Source organism: Falco punctatus (assembly GCF_963210335.1).
Source record: "Falco punctatus genome assembly, chromosome: 8".
In the NCBI taxonomy this organism is placed as follows: domain Eukaryota; kingdom Metazoa; phylum Chordata; class Aves; order Falconiformes; family Falconidae; genus Falco; species Falco punctatus.
Window position 1 is genome coordinate 64,871,766 of NC_137588.1, and position 18,315 is coordinate 64,890,080.

The 18,315-nt window shown below is 43.5% G+C and overlaps 1 protein-coding gene across 6 annotated transcripts in view; it reads right to left on the reverse strand.

Annotated features, from left to right (window-relative positions):
- The window catches only part of KCTD16 (potassium channel tetramerization domain containing 16), an 88,200-nt gene that overhangs the window by 45,679 nt on the left and 24,206 nt on the right, over positions 1-18,315 (reverse strand). Inside the window, exon 2 of one of the 6 annotated variants that reach the window (XM_080398181.1) lies at positions 1,318-17,283. The exons of the other annotated variants lie outside the window; for them this stretch is intronic. Coding sequence (XP_080254307.1) covers positions 16,967-17,283 — 317 coding nt within the window. The 3' untranslated portion in view covers positions 1,318-16,966. Of the gene's footprint in view, positions 1-1,317; positions 17,284-18,315 lie in introns of those variants that run through there. 6 annotated transcript variants of the gene reach the window in all.

Here is an 18,315-nt window from a genome sequence, read left to right on the forward strand (position 1 = left end):
TCCTCTGTTCTCAGAAATTCCCACTTATGTCTTTGAATTAACAAAAACTATTACTGAAATGTTACAGTATTATTTCTACTGCACAGAGAGAAGTATTCTACCTAACAGCATGCAGCAGCAGAATTAAATGAAAGCAGTCCTGTAAACACAACACGTGGAGCAGCCCCAGGTCCTCTGTGACAGGTTGCTGCAGGGGGTTAGGGCACAGTAATACATGAAGATTTACTTTTTGTCAAGCAGTCCCTTTTCTAACTATTTTGTGGACTCAGAGGTGGCAGCCTCAGCTAAAGGAATCTCTTCTGTAAGGACTGCATTGGGTTAGCCAACACATCTGAGGTTCTGCAAGGAGAGTCTGACAAAGACCATTTCACGTCACTAACTAAATCTAACTAATCCTCCCAAATTTTGTGGCCCCAGGAGGTCTACCGCACAAATATTTCTTGCCTATTTTCCTAGCCTGAATTGCAAATACTGACAGTGTGATTTAAGAGGACAAATGCCAAGTGTTATATCACTCATGATGAACTAGCGCACATCCTGACAGAAGATATTAATTTAAGAAAAATATCAGAGCCTAGACAGGCAAGTTAGCTGCAGTCAAAGATCACTGTTTGGCCTTCCTGGCAGCTGTGGTTTATGCTCTTAGCTGTCACAACCCAGTTGGTCCCCAGCTCACAGTTGGTGAGACTCCCCAGTTCAACTATAAATGTTTGGCAGCATTAGGATCTGCTCTATCCAACAGCAACACCTGCTCATCCTTGTGGGACACAAAACCAACCCTGTCCAAGCATTACACTGAACTCTACACCTGTATTAACCTGATTCTCCATTTCCTGAAAACTTATTTCCTTCCCACTTTCAATATTTTATAGAAATGCTGATGCATTATACCATAAATATTTAATTACAGGTAGCTAACAAAAACACTGAAGTTAATAAAAATCTCAAGGTATAGCATGCAAAATACAGCAAGGAACATTTTTACATGTAAGTTTAAAAAAAAAGCAACATATACTCTGGGCAAAATGTTTCATGCCTGCTTAACTAAATTCATTCAGGTTAATTAAAGCCTTCTCAAACAGTTTTTTGTTTCGTATTTGTCATAGAACAAATTGCAAAGCATGCTCCTCCACTGCTACGTATTCAGCAATTATACATGATTTTGTTAACTGTTTTGTTTCATACATCAGATTTTGTTTAGTCTTTCTGAACTCTTGTAAAATACAAGAGAGAATGTAAGTGTTTCAATTTATATCTTTCCGAAGCTGAGAGGTCTTGGTTTAAAAGAAAAAACATTAAGTACAAAATTTTAAGTTCATTGAGAGACCAGAGCACTTCTCCAAGGAAAAATCTGCCTTTTTCTTGTGGGACTGATGGCTGCCAGGAATCATTGCAGAAGAGCAGGCACCAGCTGTAAAGACAACCATTTTAATTCATGCATTTGTAAAACTCAATTAAAAAAGGGATTTAGGCATATAAAACAAGTAGATAAAATTCCATATTTCAGCACATGGAAGAGTCTCCAACAGAAATTATTCCCTGTGAATAGCCAACTCCACAGTTGCCTTTGGGAAAGATCAGAGCTTGCATCTGCCTCCAAAGCACTGGAGGCTCCAAAGCGCCATCAGCGCTTCTGCTCCAGAAGCCTCTGTATTTCTCCCCATCATTAACAGAATTATTTGTTTTCCTCTAAGGTGTTTTGGTCAGTGGCATTTTCTTTAAAACTTAAGTTTATCCCAACAGTTATGGAAATTCAGTCAGTGTTTACTAGTAGAAGAACTCAGAAGAAACCAGACCTAGAACAACAGTTACACTGACTTACAACTGAACTTAGTGAAATTCAGAAGTTTGGTTACAAGCATAAAACGTGGAAAATAAGTTAGGTTGTACAACCTTGCTTTCATGATGATACCACAGGTTTTCTAATCCTTTGACTGTCAAATGGAGCAATCTCGTTATGCTTATCAGGACAAATTTAATTGTCTCATCAGGAACCTGGTTCTGAACATCACCAAGACTGTTCAGGAATGAAGTCCAAATTGTTAAAGACCTGGCCCTGCAGGAGGGATTTCCCCTTAGTAACCTCACTGCACCGTGATGGATTGCTTTCCACACACACACAGAGCCCAACATTCCTCAAGGCCCATTGACTTCAGTGCTCTTTGGATAAAGCCCCAGCTGAAGAAAAGCGTTAAGGCCAGCCTCATTGTTCTATAGCATAGCATAAAGTCTTAGTGAAACAAGGTATCAGGGCCAAGAGGGAGCCTCAGCTCTCCCCTGCCACATTTAAAAATACTGTAATGAACCTTTCGCAGACACCTGAGCCTGGCACAGGACAAGAGACACAAACCTACATTTTTTTATTTCACAGTTTAGAACCATTCTTTCTGAACTTCTTATTGTGGGAAAGAGTAATTAAGCATTTGCAGTAAAGGCTATAGGGGGGTGGAGATGAGGATTTTGTCACAGTCAATCACATATACGTTACCTCCACTCAGGAAATGGAAGCTTTACACAGAGTTTCAACTCTGCAGTGGGCTACAGTACAAGTTAATAACAATGGCTCATAAGATGTGGTGCTACATATTACTCATGATCTTTAAACTGCTATCATAATATGAGGCAATTATCAACACACATAGAACCAGAATAATTAGCACATCATTACTAATAAAACAGGGTCATCAAAAGATACAAGATAATTACATTACATAACCATACAGCTGAAAAGTCACAGAAATATATGGAAAATTAGTTAAGACCAAGAAATTATTAGGCTGACTGGAGCTACAATGATGTAATTGCAGTAAAACAAAGCAAATGTCACCATCCTTCCTTGGAGGCAGCAGGAAAGTCACTATCTGTAATTGGACTCTGCGCTGGGGAAGAAGTGGCCCGTGATCTCCATTATCCACTCTCAGCACAATCTGCTTCTCTCAGACCCCATCATGCAGTAAATGCACATGGAAAAGTGAATTGATGAGGAAATTAATAATTACCAGCTTCTAAGCTAATTCCCTGAACATGCAATTATTTCACCCTGAAATGCTCCTGAGCAATCAAAGACAAGACTAAGAACAAAACAGTTAGCAAAAATTGTGTAATCAAATAACTATTTATACTGTAATCAGCACTGGAAGAAACATGTATGCCGGACTAGACAGGTAGTAGTAACTTCAGTGCTACAGAGAGCAACAGGCACATAAGCCTGGCTACAGTGACACACACCCAGGTCACTTATTCCTGCTCTTATACATTCACTCCTCCACACAGGCTTGTGCCCGCATCCAATTTGTTTTGCTCATTAGGGAGCAGCAAAGCGTAGCCAGCGGGAGCCAGGCTGGTATCAGCTGTCATCACAGCAGCAATCCTTCCTGCCCAGTGTTGCAATCTTAAGATATGCTTCACTGAAGCTCCTTCAGAAAGGCAACTCCGCAAAACAAGGTGATAAATCACTCCTGAGTGCAGGAACTGAGAGCGACAGGTGGATGGACTTTCCTGCATCCCTCACTGTACCCACTTGACATCAGCTCCTGGGGAGCGAGTGGATGCTGCTGGGTGCCCGTGGCTGGCAGGCAGCTCAATGAGCTCACCAAGGATGCTCAGCATGATCCTTAGCTCCTGACTGCCTGCACTCCCCAGCACACCCTCCCTGCATTAGCAAACTCCAGCTCAGAGCCAGTTCTCCACATCCCGCCCCACTGCCCAGGATGAAACAAGTCAAGGGTCTGCATCCAAAGATATCTGGTATCCACCAAAAGTTTAGGTTTGGCTTCAAGCTTTGCTCCCTTCTGTCATGGGCAACCAGCATAGTCCAAGCAAAGAAGCATCTATACACCCTGCACACAGCTACACTGCTCTTGGGATGATGCCAAATAAGAGGCACAGAGAGGCTGATACACAGTGCCCAGTCCTGGGAGCTGCCTCCCAGCCCAGTGCAACAGCCAGAGCTCAAGGGGCCAGTCCAAATTCCTTCAAAATCAGCATCTCTCCACTGGCTTGAGTGGATGGTGAATTCAGACCCTAAAATTGCACCCCAAATAACATAGAGCACCCAAAAGGATAAATATTTACTGATGTGCATTTAAACACTAAGAAAAACTAAACCCCCACTGTTTGTAGGTCTCCAGGGAAAGCAAGAGCACAGCCCAGCTCTCCTTGAAACAAAAGGCACACAAAAAGAATTTGCCTTTAGTATACAGACTTGCATCTGCATTTCCCCCACCTTACAGCAGTTATTGCATTGCCATCTCCCACAACCTTACCAAGCAAGGGTTTGCAGTGAACATTCAATTTTGAAGCAGTTCACAGGCTCATCACCACATTGCTAGTGAGCACACTGAGAGCAGGTTCTCAACACAGCCTCCCATTACTAGTTGCTTAGCTCCTTGTTCTCCGTGCTCAAATATGTGTAAATGGGCCATCTTGGTTTTGCTCCACAAAACTGGAAGAAAAAACAAACCAGTATGTTGGAGGCCCTGGGCAATGCCAATGGGAAGTCTCTCAAATCCCTGGCAACACAGCACACACTGCTGGTAGCAATCACCCAGATATAACTTCAACAAAGCTTTTAAAGTACTTCTGGTTTTACCCATGCAAGTAAAAATATATGTGTATCCACACTTACATGGATGCAAGCAAACACCTCTCTGCAATAAAACAGGTGGGTGGATGAAAGCAGTAAGTGAATGCAGACCACAAATACCTTATCCAACTCTTCTTAAAAGGCTCCTTTATCCGATTATGTTGGCTTGTATAGTCACTTGCATATCTCCTTCTTCCCAGGCTTCCTGATGCAAGCTCCAGATAAGAGTATTCCCCCTGCTCAGAGTGCTCACAGCAGCACATGCCAGCCTCAGGTGCTGTTTGTCATCCCCCTTGACTCCAGGCCCTCCCACTATTTTTTTTTTCCCTTCAGTGAAAAGGGAGATAAAGTGGAGCTGGGAGATGTAGACCAGGCAAGGGGTGGTGCTGACAACTGCCACAGCACGAACCACAGTGGGAGACTTACAAAGCCACTGTATTTTACTCAGCAAAAGCACTCAAATCTGGGAGGAACTGAAGATGTGTTATTGGTGACAAATAAAAATGGAAAAAATAAGAGGCTGGTATATTTCCCAATTTCCACAACTGCAGACATGCTGGAAGTGTATTTGCATGCAGAACTGCGGCACTCAAAGCATGAGTCCAGGAGTCAGATAAACTGCAGGCTGAAAGATGATCTCAGACAAGTGAATTTGTGGAGGAAAGGCATCCAGAGAAGATAGCATGATCAGGCTTCTGGCACAGCAGATGTAATGAGTGCAGGAACAGCAGCATAATAATGCAAACCTCATCCCATAGCAAAGGAGCAGAGAATCCCATTACATGTGTATACCTACATTATCCTGGGATGAATTACACTTGACAAAGTGCATTTCTACATCTCTCCAGCTTCTTTCAACCCTCAAACATTCATCCCAGCATTACCATAGCCTACAATGCTTCCCACAGGCAATCTATTACATATATCATTCATGCTCATCATGTACATCACACCAACTTCCACAAGGAGGGACAAGAATTAAATCACCCCATTAAAACAGAAAATAAGTTTAAGAAAATCTATTCTCATTTTAGGGCAAGACCATCACTGCTGTGTGAGAGGTTGTGTGTGTAATTATGGCAGCCATAAATGCCATAACTGTACATTGTGATGAGCTCACCTGCCCCATGGAGCATGTGCCAACATATCAGCAGGACACCAAGGACCACTGGCACGCCTGGGACCTGCAGTGACCCTGCAAATGTGCCATGCACACGTGAACATCACATCATGCACAACACTCCTGTTCACCTCAGAACTGGCTTTCAGTTGCACAGGTACAAATATAAAGTCATCCCCCTTGAAGGCAGATTAGTGCCATTTGTCCAGAATCTGCTTCTAGATCTTGAAATGCAATTACTGCCAGCTGTCAGCTCAGCCCCACTTAAAGCCCAGGGCTTTCCCCAGGGACCAGCACAACATCCTACCACGAGATTATTGTTTGTGTGGATGCAGACTCAGGGCTTTGAAACTCTTTGCTCTCTTGTTCCACACATTATCTGTTCCAATCTCTTTCCTCATGTTACACCTGCATTTGCCCAAGCCTCCTCACTGTCAACGTCACTTACCCTGGATCATTTGTTCTGAGCTGCACAAGCAAGTATGTGCTAAAATAACTTACTTTATACTATCATTGCTATCCCACTTCAGATGAACTTGTTCATATAGCTATTATATAGTTATCCAAATTATTTAATTATTCAATTTAAAACGTTTTCAATAACCCACGCCTAGAAAATGATAATGCTGGGAGGAGGCAAGTGGAGGGCAGCACATGCTTCCCATCTGCTTGCACCAGGGCAACAGATTTGTGGGACCATGGGAAAAGGTCCCATGTGGTGAAACTGGAATTGGCTGCAAATACCAGACTAGTATTTCTGTGTGAACTTGCAACACTGCCACAATACCAGTCTGTGTTTTACGCAAGCCTATTATTGGTGCTTGCCAGGCACTGCATTTCCAGGGCAAATGCTGCATCAGGGCACAGGAATGCCAGGACATGCAGCACACCCTGCCTGTGGTTGTGGTCATGATTTAAGGTACTGAAAAATAGAAGCCAAGGCAGAAACTGAAGGCTGGATGGTAGGCATGCAAAAAATGAGCCTGAAATTTAAGGGACATTATTAAGAAGTCTGTTGATGTCCTCAAAGTGCACTGCTTGTGGCCTTTTTAGAATAAGAGCTAACAGGCATTGATTTTTTTTATTTTTTTTTAAGATCCATTTGTTCTGAACACTTGCTTGTGTTATAAATGCAAATAAAAACAGAAACTAAAGGAAAGAGTTCCCTGGCTGTTAAACAGAAAACATGCTCACCTGATTATATTGACCTGGACTTGTCCAAGATGCCATTTCTGCACAAAGGTGTAACGTAACACCTGCAGTTTCTCCTTGGGGAGACCAGGCCAGGATGAATTCCCAAGGCTGCCTCAGTCCAGGCACTCTTGTCCCCAAGGCCTGGGGACAACAGGGGTCCCAAATCCAGGAAACGCACATTAACCCAGCACAGTTCAAGCACACCTGGCAAAGCTACTTCCCTAAGGACCACACACACTCCCACAGAGAGAGCAAAGGACAGTGCTGAGGCAGCTCACACTATCAAGCATTAAATGCAGACTACAAAAAAGCCAGTTCAGTGCTGCAGGTGTTTAGGAGAGCACCTCTACAACAGCCTGTGGAAAGCATGAAGCGTTATTAAAACTTTTCTAGAACTACATATTTTCTGCCATCAAAATCTGATTATCAAGAGACATTTCACAGACATACACTGCACCTTTCACAGCCTTTATTGTGCTGAAAGCCCTTCATGCAGAAGGAGGCAATAACACACCAGGACTTCCAGAGCTACCAGTTAAGTTCAGAAGTGTCAGCAATGTCGGCTGTGCCCAGCCTCTCAGCAGAAAGATCCCCATCAGAGCCCGCACCATCCATGCCTCACTGGGGACCTGCTGTCTTCCCTGCATCATCCCTGCAATAGATGGTGCTTTGGGAAGCAAAGGGACTGAAAAATAACTACATAAAGCCCAGAAGCAGATGAAACATGTGCATCAGCTCTCAGCAATGTTCCTTAATGTGTGCAGCTGTTTACAGTCAGAGGAAACAACACTGGTAGCAACTACTACAAACAGGAGTTTTCATACAAGAGAAAAACCCCGCTTTCCCAACAGGCAAGGGGGAGCAGCGGTAAATTGAAAGCTGGTGACTGACATTGCAGACCTTGTTCTAGGCATGCAGCTACAGAAGCCAAGGCAAAGGGAAGACGCAAATACTGTAATTGGAAGGTGCTAGGGAGTTGTCAGCATTATCAACAGAAAAACAATTGCTGCTTAAAAATTAATCTTTTTTTTTGTTACCCTACTGTTATTCCCTTTTTAATGTCAGAATGAGCAAAACAGAAGATCACTTAGTGATGTTCACTCACAAGGGAAAATTCAGTTTAAATGCAAATGAGCACATGGCTCACAGCACTCTCTTGCCTACTTCGCTCATCCCAGCGGGTCAGGCATCCCATCAGAATTCTGTGCCCAGACTGAAGTCCTCCACCTGAGGTCCTGTGCCACCTCTTTCACTTTTATCATTTTCCAACACAACTCCACTTTTCCACTGCCACCCACAAGCCCATTGTCAAGGGAACAATATCCCCATCACCCCCCACGCCTTTGAACTGCTTCTACATTGCCTCTGTTTTCTTCAAGGTCATTAAAAGCACTGTGTACAGATGTCTCAGTTGTGAGGTGCCCTTTCTTTCACTCCCATCCCAAATGATCAGTCTCAGAGCTGGCCACCACTTCTGCTGGAGCCTCCCCTGACACTCCAAACCCCACAGGAGAGGATGCATGTCTGTCACCCCTTCGGACACAGGGGTTCAAACAACTCCTCTTCTCTCCTCCCCATATATTTACACAAAATCCCTCCCGTAGTCTGTAATTTGGACAATCCTCTTCAATACCTTCATTAGTTTTCTGTGCAGTTCTCAGCAAACTGCCTCACTTGCCTTTGCTTTTCATTTGTTTCTGCATAATTTCATCCACCAACACATCTTTAATTAAACAGTTCTGTGTTGATGATTCACAGATGCATCTTTCAGCTCCAGACACATCTCCTTAGTTCAAACCCCAATTTCAGCCTCCTCCCCAGCCCTGGAGGGTTCTGTCCTTGAGGTCTAGTGAACACCAAAGAGGTCACTCTCTCTCACCATAGTCACCACACACTTTTCTCCATCACCGTGGTCAACATCTTGATTACACAAGTAACTCAGCCTTGGTCTGCAATCACCCTCAACCTGGATCTCCCTGCGTCCTGGGTATATCCACACCTTGCCAGTTCTTCTGCCCAGTGATTAAAGGTGTGCATGTATTTCCATGTAAACAAACCCCTCATTTCCATCACTGCATAACTCTTCCCTGGCTGTTTCACTTTCCTGTTATTCACACACTGCCAGACAATCCTGGGAAAGGTCATATATCCCCAGATGTCACTTCAGCCAGGTCACCCTGCAAACCCTTTCAGTGCATCCTCTTCATCACAACTGTAAGCTGCTGCTTTACCTCTTTCCTCTTGCCTGAAACAGGGTTTGTGGTTGTTTTCCCAGAGACCCTTGCAGGAAGGGAGACATCTCCAAGACTATTGGGAACAGCCGCTCATACCAACGTCTAAAAGTAGTGACCTATCTTGGGAAGGAGCTCGATAACCTGCATTTATCCCTGTGAATACCCAGCCTGCCAACCTTCAGCAGTTTTGCTCTGGGGACCATCAGCCAAGTTATCTGATAATTCTGGTTGTCGCTATTCATAGGAAGCAGAGAGAGTTGCAGGCTCTCAGACAACACACTTGAGACTCAAAAACAGAAGGCAGGGGGGAAACAGGGAGGGCAGGGAGAGGTGTGGCAGAGGCACAGCTTCACATTTATCCTATGCAAATAAAGGAAAGCTAAGCTTTGGCATCTTCAGTTAACTATACATACAGAGACCACCATCCAAAAAGAAAAGAAAAACTTATGCTCTTCATGCAGCAAAGAAGGCTGAGACAGAACGAAAAGATGCCAGAAATCACAAGAGGAGACCATAAGCTGCACTGATAGCTAAGGAGACCAGGAAGGAGAAGGAAGACTGAGAATGGCAAAAGGGATGCATGAACAAATGTCCATTTCTTGTAAAAATTTAAAAAAGAAAAGCCACCGCTTCAAAAGCGACTGCTTTTGGACTCTGCTATAAGCAGTTCATAAACATGCCAGATGCCTTTTTCTCTGCTGTCCCCACTCATTAGGAAGCTGCAGCCCCCTGGGAACAGCACTGCCATAAGTAAATGACGAGAGAACATATTGCCTGGTGCCAGCATTCACCTTTTTCCAAGATGGAAACAATCATGGACATTTTGATTGTTAAGGTGAGAAAACCATATAATGATGTGTTGATGAACATGAAGTTAATTTTCCAATAGATTTCCTACAAACTGTTTCTTTAGGAATTCTCCTCAAAGCCCAGAAAGCAGCTTTGAAGGATATTGTTAAATATTGACTGCTGCTCTGGGATTATTACAGAAAATGTGTTTGGGTAGTATTTTTCCAGGGCAGATCAAGGGGGCTGGGTGATTTCTATTAGGACAAATGCCTTTTCTAGCCTGGTGAGGAGGAGAGGGAAGCAGGGCAGACTGAATTGATCACTGCTGGTTGTTGGGTTTTCCCTCCCCCAGAAGACTCTAACAAAGCCTGAGGACAGCAGTTTCCTAAGCTGGGTCAAGCAGAGAGTGCAAGTTCAATCGCAAAATGGAAATATCCTCCACTGCACCATAAGGGAAAGAAAGACCAAGTCAGCTGGGAGGGGAAAACAAACACGTGATTGAGGTGGCTTTGGAACCAAAAAGATCACAGAAAGGGGGTGGGGGAGAAACAACGGGGTTTCTTCCCTGTTATACAGCAGTATCCCAGGAGACCAGCCTCTGCTTGGCATTCATGGAAGCCGAGCTCACCATCTTTAATTTTGGGTTTCCTTTATATATTAAAAAACACACACAAAAAAAACCCACACAAAACCCAAGGTATTAAGAAGATCTAGAAAAAATGCTGCATGAAGCAGCTGGAGGTCTGTGCTCCAGTGCTTGGAACAGGGTAAGTGCAGACAACCTCGCTCCCTCCAGGGAAGGCACAAGCACTGAAAGCCCCCAACACCACCACAGCCCCATTCAGGAAGAGCCGAGGCACCGATCGATGCTCACTGCATTTGCTTCTGCAGCAAGCAAGAATGATTGGAGCAAATGTAACGACAAATGCTTAAGCAGCACTTAAATAGGAGCATAAGAAACGGTCTGAGAGGATGAGAAATTAAATTTTAAGCTCATAAAGTAGCACACAACTGTATCTGTGACAGAGCCCTCCCTGGCTTGCAGAGGTTTGCCCATCCCCTCCCGTGCCTCAGCTGCAGCGGGTGGGTGGGTGGGTACAGGCAGCTGACAATGTTCAAGGGGAGGGTGCCAAGCTGTTTCAGTGTCAGCACCCCAAAAGTGACTGTTTCTAGGAAATTTTACAAATTCCCAACATCCCAAAAAAGACATTTCCAGTATTGATACAGAATATGGGGGGTTGAGCAGGGAGAACGAAGTCAAGCAACATGCACTATAAAGCAGATGCTCCCCACATGGATCTAAGTACCCACAGAAGACAGGTACTTTGCATTTCTGTCTCCTCCTGATTGAGAAAGCACCAGTTTAGCAACAAAACCCATGGACAAATAGCTTGAGAATAACACAGTCTTCCAATATAACTTGGACTATATGCTGCAGCTAAAATGTATCATGTTGAGGGACTGCCGATTCCCTGATTTTCCAAGCTTCTTAAGCCCACAATAAAGAACACGTCAGGGATTTCATTGCCCCATCAGTGACAGAAGTTATTCTTCCTTGCTGGCTAAGAAGGCAAAAAACAGTTACGCACTTCTGAGGTATATGTCACTGGAAATAAGATCTTTGCTGTAAATGAAGGCCTGTGGAGCAGTACACTGGTTCAAAACTTACCATGAAGAAAGTGGCTTGATCCATCAAGTTCTAAGAGGAGGTTACCTGTGTTGCTCTCCTCAGCCCAGCTGCAGAAGGGAAGGCGGGACTCACCCCATCACCCGCAAGTCTCCAACTGGAGATGCATCATCTTTCCACAGGACTGAGATGCACCAGAAATTGGTACCTGGCTCCTTCATATCAAGGCCAAAAGAGCAGCAGTGGGGACAGATTCAGCTTGTGCTTGCCTTGTCATTGGCACCAACACCAAAGGAGTTTAAGGCACATATCAAACCACCACCATGAACCACTCCTTCACCCACATGCCCCAGCAAAGCCTCTACACACCTGCTGCCTTCTCCTCTGCCAGCACCAATCCACACCCAAACAGATGACGCTACATTGGTTTCACACATGAGAAACTCTGTACTCTTCTTTATACACTGTAACTTCTTCCCCCTCTACCCCCCTGCCCCGGCTCCCACCCACTTACATATAAAATACATTTTCTGTCATTTATGGTTCATGATCTGATTTTCAGTTTTCCCCAACAAGAAATATTTGCAACAAAGGGTAGGGCAGAGACAAGCAACCCATGAATATCATTAGCTGAAATGCTTCCCATTCTTTCTCTTTTTCAAATACTGATAGATACCAGCTATTTTGTCCTTGTGTATCGTTCAAAATTACTTGGGCATGACATTTATTTTCCTGTAACTCAAACACTATATGAAGGAGGGAGGGAAACTAGATTTATTTTTTACTTCAGATTCAATTTTACTTAGAAGATTCTGTCCAACACCACTATGTTGGGTTTTGTGTTTTTTGTTTTTTTTAAATAATCATACTTCAAATATGGAAAAGAACAGTGAATTTTAGTTTTAACAGAAAATGATGATACACACTCAGCAGTAAGACAGCTTAGTTTTGCTCATCATCATCAAGAAGCATTTGAGTGACAGAGTCAAGTTAAAAGCCCTGATTAGTATATGAAACAACATAAAAGATCCAAACAAAAGCAGAGCTTCAGATCCCTCAAATACAAAGAGCCCAAAAAAATAAAAACTTGGTGTTGGCAAAGCTTGTTTGTGGGACATCCAACTCAGAGGAAAAAAAAAGAATTCCCCTTTTCTTTTGGGGAAGCTTCAGCTGTTAGTTATACATCAGCCATTAATAAAAACTGACACGGCCAATTAAGCCAGAAGCAATCCTACACTATCCTCTCTCCCTTCAGCCTGTCTAAAGATGACTAATGCAAATATTGCCAACTGTTTGTGAAGAAAGAGCTCAGTGATCCTGGGACGCAAGGCTGCACCCCATCCTGCCCGTCTCACTCCCCAGAAGAGCAGACCAGCCCCATTCAGAGCTGCCTCCCATATGCTACTAAAATGGCACTGGGTTTATGGAGACATATAGTGTGGTCCCATTTTAATTTCAGCACGCAGATCAAATAATTGTTTGGATTTTAATATTGAGTCTACATTTCAGTGATTTGCATTTAAATGTGTTGTCAGAGAACTTCCAGAAGGCTTTAATAAGAAGATTGATTTGCATTTTAATGTGCGCTTAAAGAATTTCAAGAAATCTTTTCATGTGAATAGTGTTATCTGAGTAATGTTTGCATTTGAGGGGGAACGAGAGCTGGCAAATTGCTAAGAACAATTCTAACAAAACTACTTTCTTGAGACAGCCCAGCCTTGTTGGACTTTGTTTAGGGGAGAAAAAGCCTTACTGAAGATGTGATTTACAGGGAAAGCTGGGGAGGCAGTGATAAGACCCATGCTAGTGCAGAGAAGGCTGAAGAGCAAGTCACCAGGGCCTCAGCCCTCATCATGACCAAGAGCACTTAGGTGAAGCCTGAGCCTGGTGGGCAAAGACTCACAGAGGGACTGTGGGCTCTAAAGGGCCCTTTGCTGGAGCTCACTATAGCTTTATAAATAAATTTAGCTGGATAATGTCTCACTTGAGCCATCCTGCAAGTTAAGGAACCAGCAGCTTGTCTTCTACATCAAAAGCAGAGACAAACAAAAGCATGGTTTTTTTTTTTTTCCTGTTCTCCCCAATAAAATGAGTATTTTAATCTCCTTGGGACTTTTTAGAGCATGTTGTAGTATCTAAGCCATACTGCAACATTTATGTCCTCAGGTTACAGGGCAACCCTCCTCTCCTATAATCAATCCAGTGTCACTTATATCCATCAGATTACTGGGAAAAAGGAAGCACAGAGACTGGGTAGAGTTTCTGAGAATGAGAAGTGTCATTACAAAAACAAGCTAAGACAAAAAAAGGAAAAACCCCACAATCCCCAACCCTTCCCAGTCAAACAGAAACACCCCACTGAAGCACAGCCCAGAAGCCATCTCCTCCCTGCCAGCGCAGCCCCCTTGCCTAGCCAAGCCTTCCACCGCAAAGGGACAGACTCACAGCACAAACAGCATCCCACAGCCTGCAGAAGAACACTGCAGTTGCCCAGCAGGTTTGGGGGACCAGCTGGTGGCTGCATACATGTTTTGACATGCCTAGCTGATATTTTTCTACAAGTCAGTAGAATACTAGCACATGACTTTGTTATGCTAATCGTTATGAGCTGTGTAGCTTTAAACATTAGGAAAAAAAAATTCTATGTTTCCGATTATCAGCTTTATCCCATACTCATTCCTAAGCAGAGCTAAAGTCTAAGCTTATATGAAGACAAGTTCTTTTTTCCATCTGCAACAACAGCAAAGAAACAGCTCCTTTAGCTTAGGTTTTCTTACGAAAGATTTGTACATGCCTGCAGATTATTTTAACAGAGAATTAGCTTTCTACACTGCTCAGGTTTCTTATATCACTTCTCACTTAAGCACCAACACATTCAAAACTCAGAATAACTCAGCAGATCACATAGTGAAATCACACACTGAAGCTTGATTAAGAAATCTTATGTGTTTCTAGATTATGAGAACAGACACAGGATCTAGTCTCTACAAAAAATTCTCAAATTAGGTTTCCTCTTTAAAAATAAGCCAGTACAAAAATTCACGTACAAATATCCAAAGCAGCTAAGAAGCCATATTGCAAATACAGCTCCAATCTTACCTTCACCCCTTATACATCCCAGCACACACCTCACCAGTGCTCTACCCCCTACTACTCACCCCTGCAGATAAATGGGCTTGACTTCAAACCACAGCTGTGCCAAATAGAAAAAAAAAAATGGCTACAAGTGGTAGTAGGGGCTGTTTCCAATGAACAGATGAAGATAGGCTCAACACTAGCAATAAGTGGAGGAACTTAGAGACTATCATAAGACTAAAATCAGCTCTTTTGACCCCAGAAGTTCTTACAGCTGAGACAAAGCCAGTGGAATACAGGAATGTTGTCCTGCTGCTAAAAAAAAAAATGCAAGGCTGAGGCATTTATCAAAAATAAATGACTTTAGGAAACAAAGATACTTATTTTTAGAAGTCAAGTCATTCCCTGACAAGGCTCTATTCAGTTCCCATAACTTTGCTATTCCCAGTGACTCAGGTTGCTTCAACACCTCCTCGGTGGCTGCTGGTGTGTGCCAGGGGCTGCTGCTCCTGCGCCTGCCATCATCTGCATGTTTCACTGCGAATGCCACTAATTCTGAGCTGAAAGAGGAACTAAAGAGCTCAGATCCAGCCTCCCCACCCAGCCTAAGCTTTGCTAAAATAGAGAACATGTATGCATGTTGCATGCTCTCCCAGCAGAGCTTGCAACTTGCGGCTTTGCAAACCTGCTGATATTTTACAGTGCAATCAAAAGTTTAAAGACTGCAATTAGCAAAGTGGAGACATATGCAAGGAGACAGCACAGTAATTAGTGAAAAGCAAACTGGATACTTCAGAGTTTAAATGATATAACACATAACTGGGACATAAGTAAGAATATTTGTTTGATTTATGGGGTTTCCTATGGCTTTCACCGAACAAAGCTGTCAATGATTTTAAATGGAATAGGCTTCTATTGCTTAAGCCAATTATCTTCTCACCAGAGACCAGGGCATCAATAAAAATGAACAAATAAGCCAGTTTTTGATCAGATGAAATACTGGTTATGTGGGATTTTTATCATATTCTTTATTGCCATATACATAAACAGAGAATCACATATGCATCAACACTGACAACTCTTGTAAATTTTCTGAGCATTTCATGACAGCTGATGTTTATCTCCATCCACCTGTCTAGAGACAGGGTGCTTCTGGGCTTGGGGGGATTTGCATGGGTTTTTTTAAATATAAGTGTTGACCCTGGGGCCATAGGAACCACCTGTAAGCTTATGCTTGGGGCCAGGTTACTCGTGAGGGCTTTTTTAATCATATCAAAGACAATGTAGCTGCAGTCACCAGTTTTATACTCAGGCTTCTGCTCTTCTCCTGGTTTGCCCAGGTATGTCAGCCAGGAGGAGAAGGCTGCCATCCCCAGTGATAGGGGCATATGGGTGTCAGATGAATGTGGTCCTTCTGTATTGTTTTAAAGATCTGCTAATCCATATCTTACTTCCTATTTCAGTAGCCAGTGATGCATTCTTAGGGAAAGCACACTGGGTGGTCTTTAATGCCCAGTAATAAGCTGTTGAGGAGAAAACACAGTGACAGGACCGGTTTTGTATCATCCTGTATTGAAACAACAGCTCCAAGCACAAGGAAACCTCTCCCTGTGTAGAAGCTATTTCTGTATTTCAGGTGAATTTGGGAGGGTCAAATAAATACATGCGGTTTTGGCACATTGCTCTCAGGGTGTGTAATACACACTAAATAAAACTTCAGCTATGAAGGCTGAAAATAATTTAAAGGTCTCACCAAAATCATTCTAACAATGCTAGTGAAGGGACACAGCAATCCATCTGATCCTACAGTCATGAAGAGGTCTACGCATTTTCACTCAGAACCTTGTGGTTAGTACAAGTCAACTCCATGGGCTGACGAGCAAGGGCTCATCAGATGGATTCAGTCTCCTTTGGGGACATACAGGACATATGTCTTGCGGAAGGGGATTGTTTTATATGAGGTTATATCCAGGTGGACGTGTTCAGAACAGCTCAGTAAAAATGTGACTTCTGTACATCCAAACAGCTTTTGGCAAACTGTGCCTTTATGAATTTATCAAACCTGATCTGTCTTTCCAAACTGGCTGTGTCACTGCATACCAAGTGAGCGCAGAAGATGATGGAAATATGATTTTCCCTAATGAAATGTTCTATAAGGTTTAACTTAATCTGTTCTTTTTAGTTGCTCCATCCCTTGGGAATAAGCACATTAAAACACTGACAATCTGTACAAGCAAGAAAAGGCATTACAATGCTATTACCAATACAAACCAATTTAAAATACCTCCAATATTTAGAGAAGAGCTACAGCATGATTGCAAACAAAATCTCTGATCACTTTTTCAAACAATATTTAATCTGTCCCATAGCCATGGCTCTGTAAAAGCTGCATCTGCAAACAAAAAATACAGTGTGTAACTAAAGTTGTCACTACAGCTGAGCAAACACATTCTAGCTAATATTTTAATTATTCCATTTACTTTACATACCATTACATACTTATTATTACTCCATGCAGTGGACAAACCTGTCAGGGTCAGGTGCAGGAAATTCAGGTACAGGAAAATTTCTCTCTCCCCAAGGTGATGGTGACATAAGTCACTTAACAGCATGGTGGCCACTTGGAATATGATATTGGAATTCAGGTTTGGCTTCATGGCTGTATAACATAAGCAGATGTACTGGTGCTGATTTCAAGGTGTGGTTTGATTTTGAGCCATCAAGGTGTAGGGTGCAAAGTGTGGGAAGATCTGCATGGGATGACAATCCCACAGACACAGCTGGCAGGGAGCGGGCAGAAGGGTGATGCACACATGCTGAGGGGACGTGGGACATCATTAGTGAGGATGAAGCAACCCAGTACCAGTCTGTGCCAGCAGACAGCTTAGTAACAGCTACACCTGCATGGAGAAGAGCGGGTGGCAGAAACTGCCAGGGCAGAGAGGCCACCAACACTAAGTGCCATGGCGATGCACCACAGGGGGATGATCCCTGGGTTTCCAGTGGGCAAAAAGGACAGTGTAAAGCCATAACCTGCTCCCAGCAGACCAAGGCCCCACCAGCTTGGAGATCTCCCCCAGTGATGGAAAGAGGGGGTCACTGCTGCCCATAAACTCCAGGGGCAGAGGGAGACCCCTTTCCTATCCCACAGAGCAGAGGGGCTGTGGTTTTGAAGAAAATCTTTCAACACAGCATAACTAGAAGAGGGTAGGTTTAGACTAGATATTAGGAAGAAATTCTTCATTGTGAGGGTGGTGAGGCACTGGGGGTGGTTGCCCAGAGAACTGTGGATGCCCCATCCCTGGCAGTGCTCAAGGCCAGGCTGGACAGGGCTTTGAACAAACCTGGTCTAGCAGCAGGTGTCCCTGTCCATGGCAGGGGAGTGGGAGCTAGATGATCTTTAAGGTCCCTTCCAACCCAAACCATTCTATGCTTCTATTAAGTGCAAGAAGTTAATATTTCAGAGCTCTTTAATCCCCTTGTTCAGAAGCAGCAACACAAACTTTCAAATATTTATGCTCACTAGGGAGAAGGTGGCAGCCTGGATCAGTGCGCTGTGCCTTTCCTCTCTCACTGCCTTGCTCCCCATCAGGTAACCCAAGAGAAAAAAATGCATTGTCTAAAGCAAGGAGGTAGCTGTGAGGATGTGATGGAGTCAGTTGCTCTCTCATATACAGTGTTGTAATGTTTT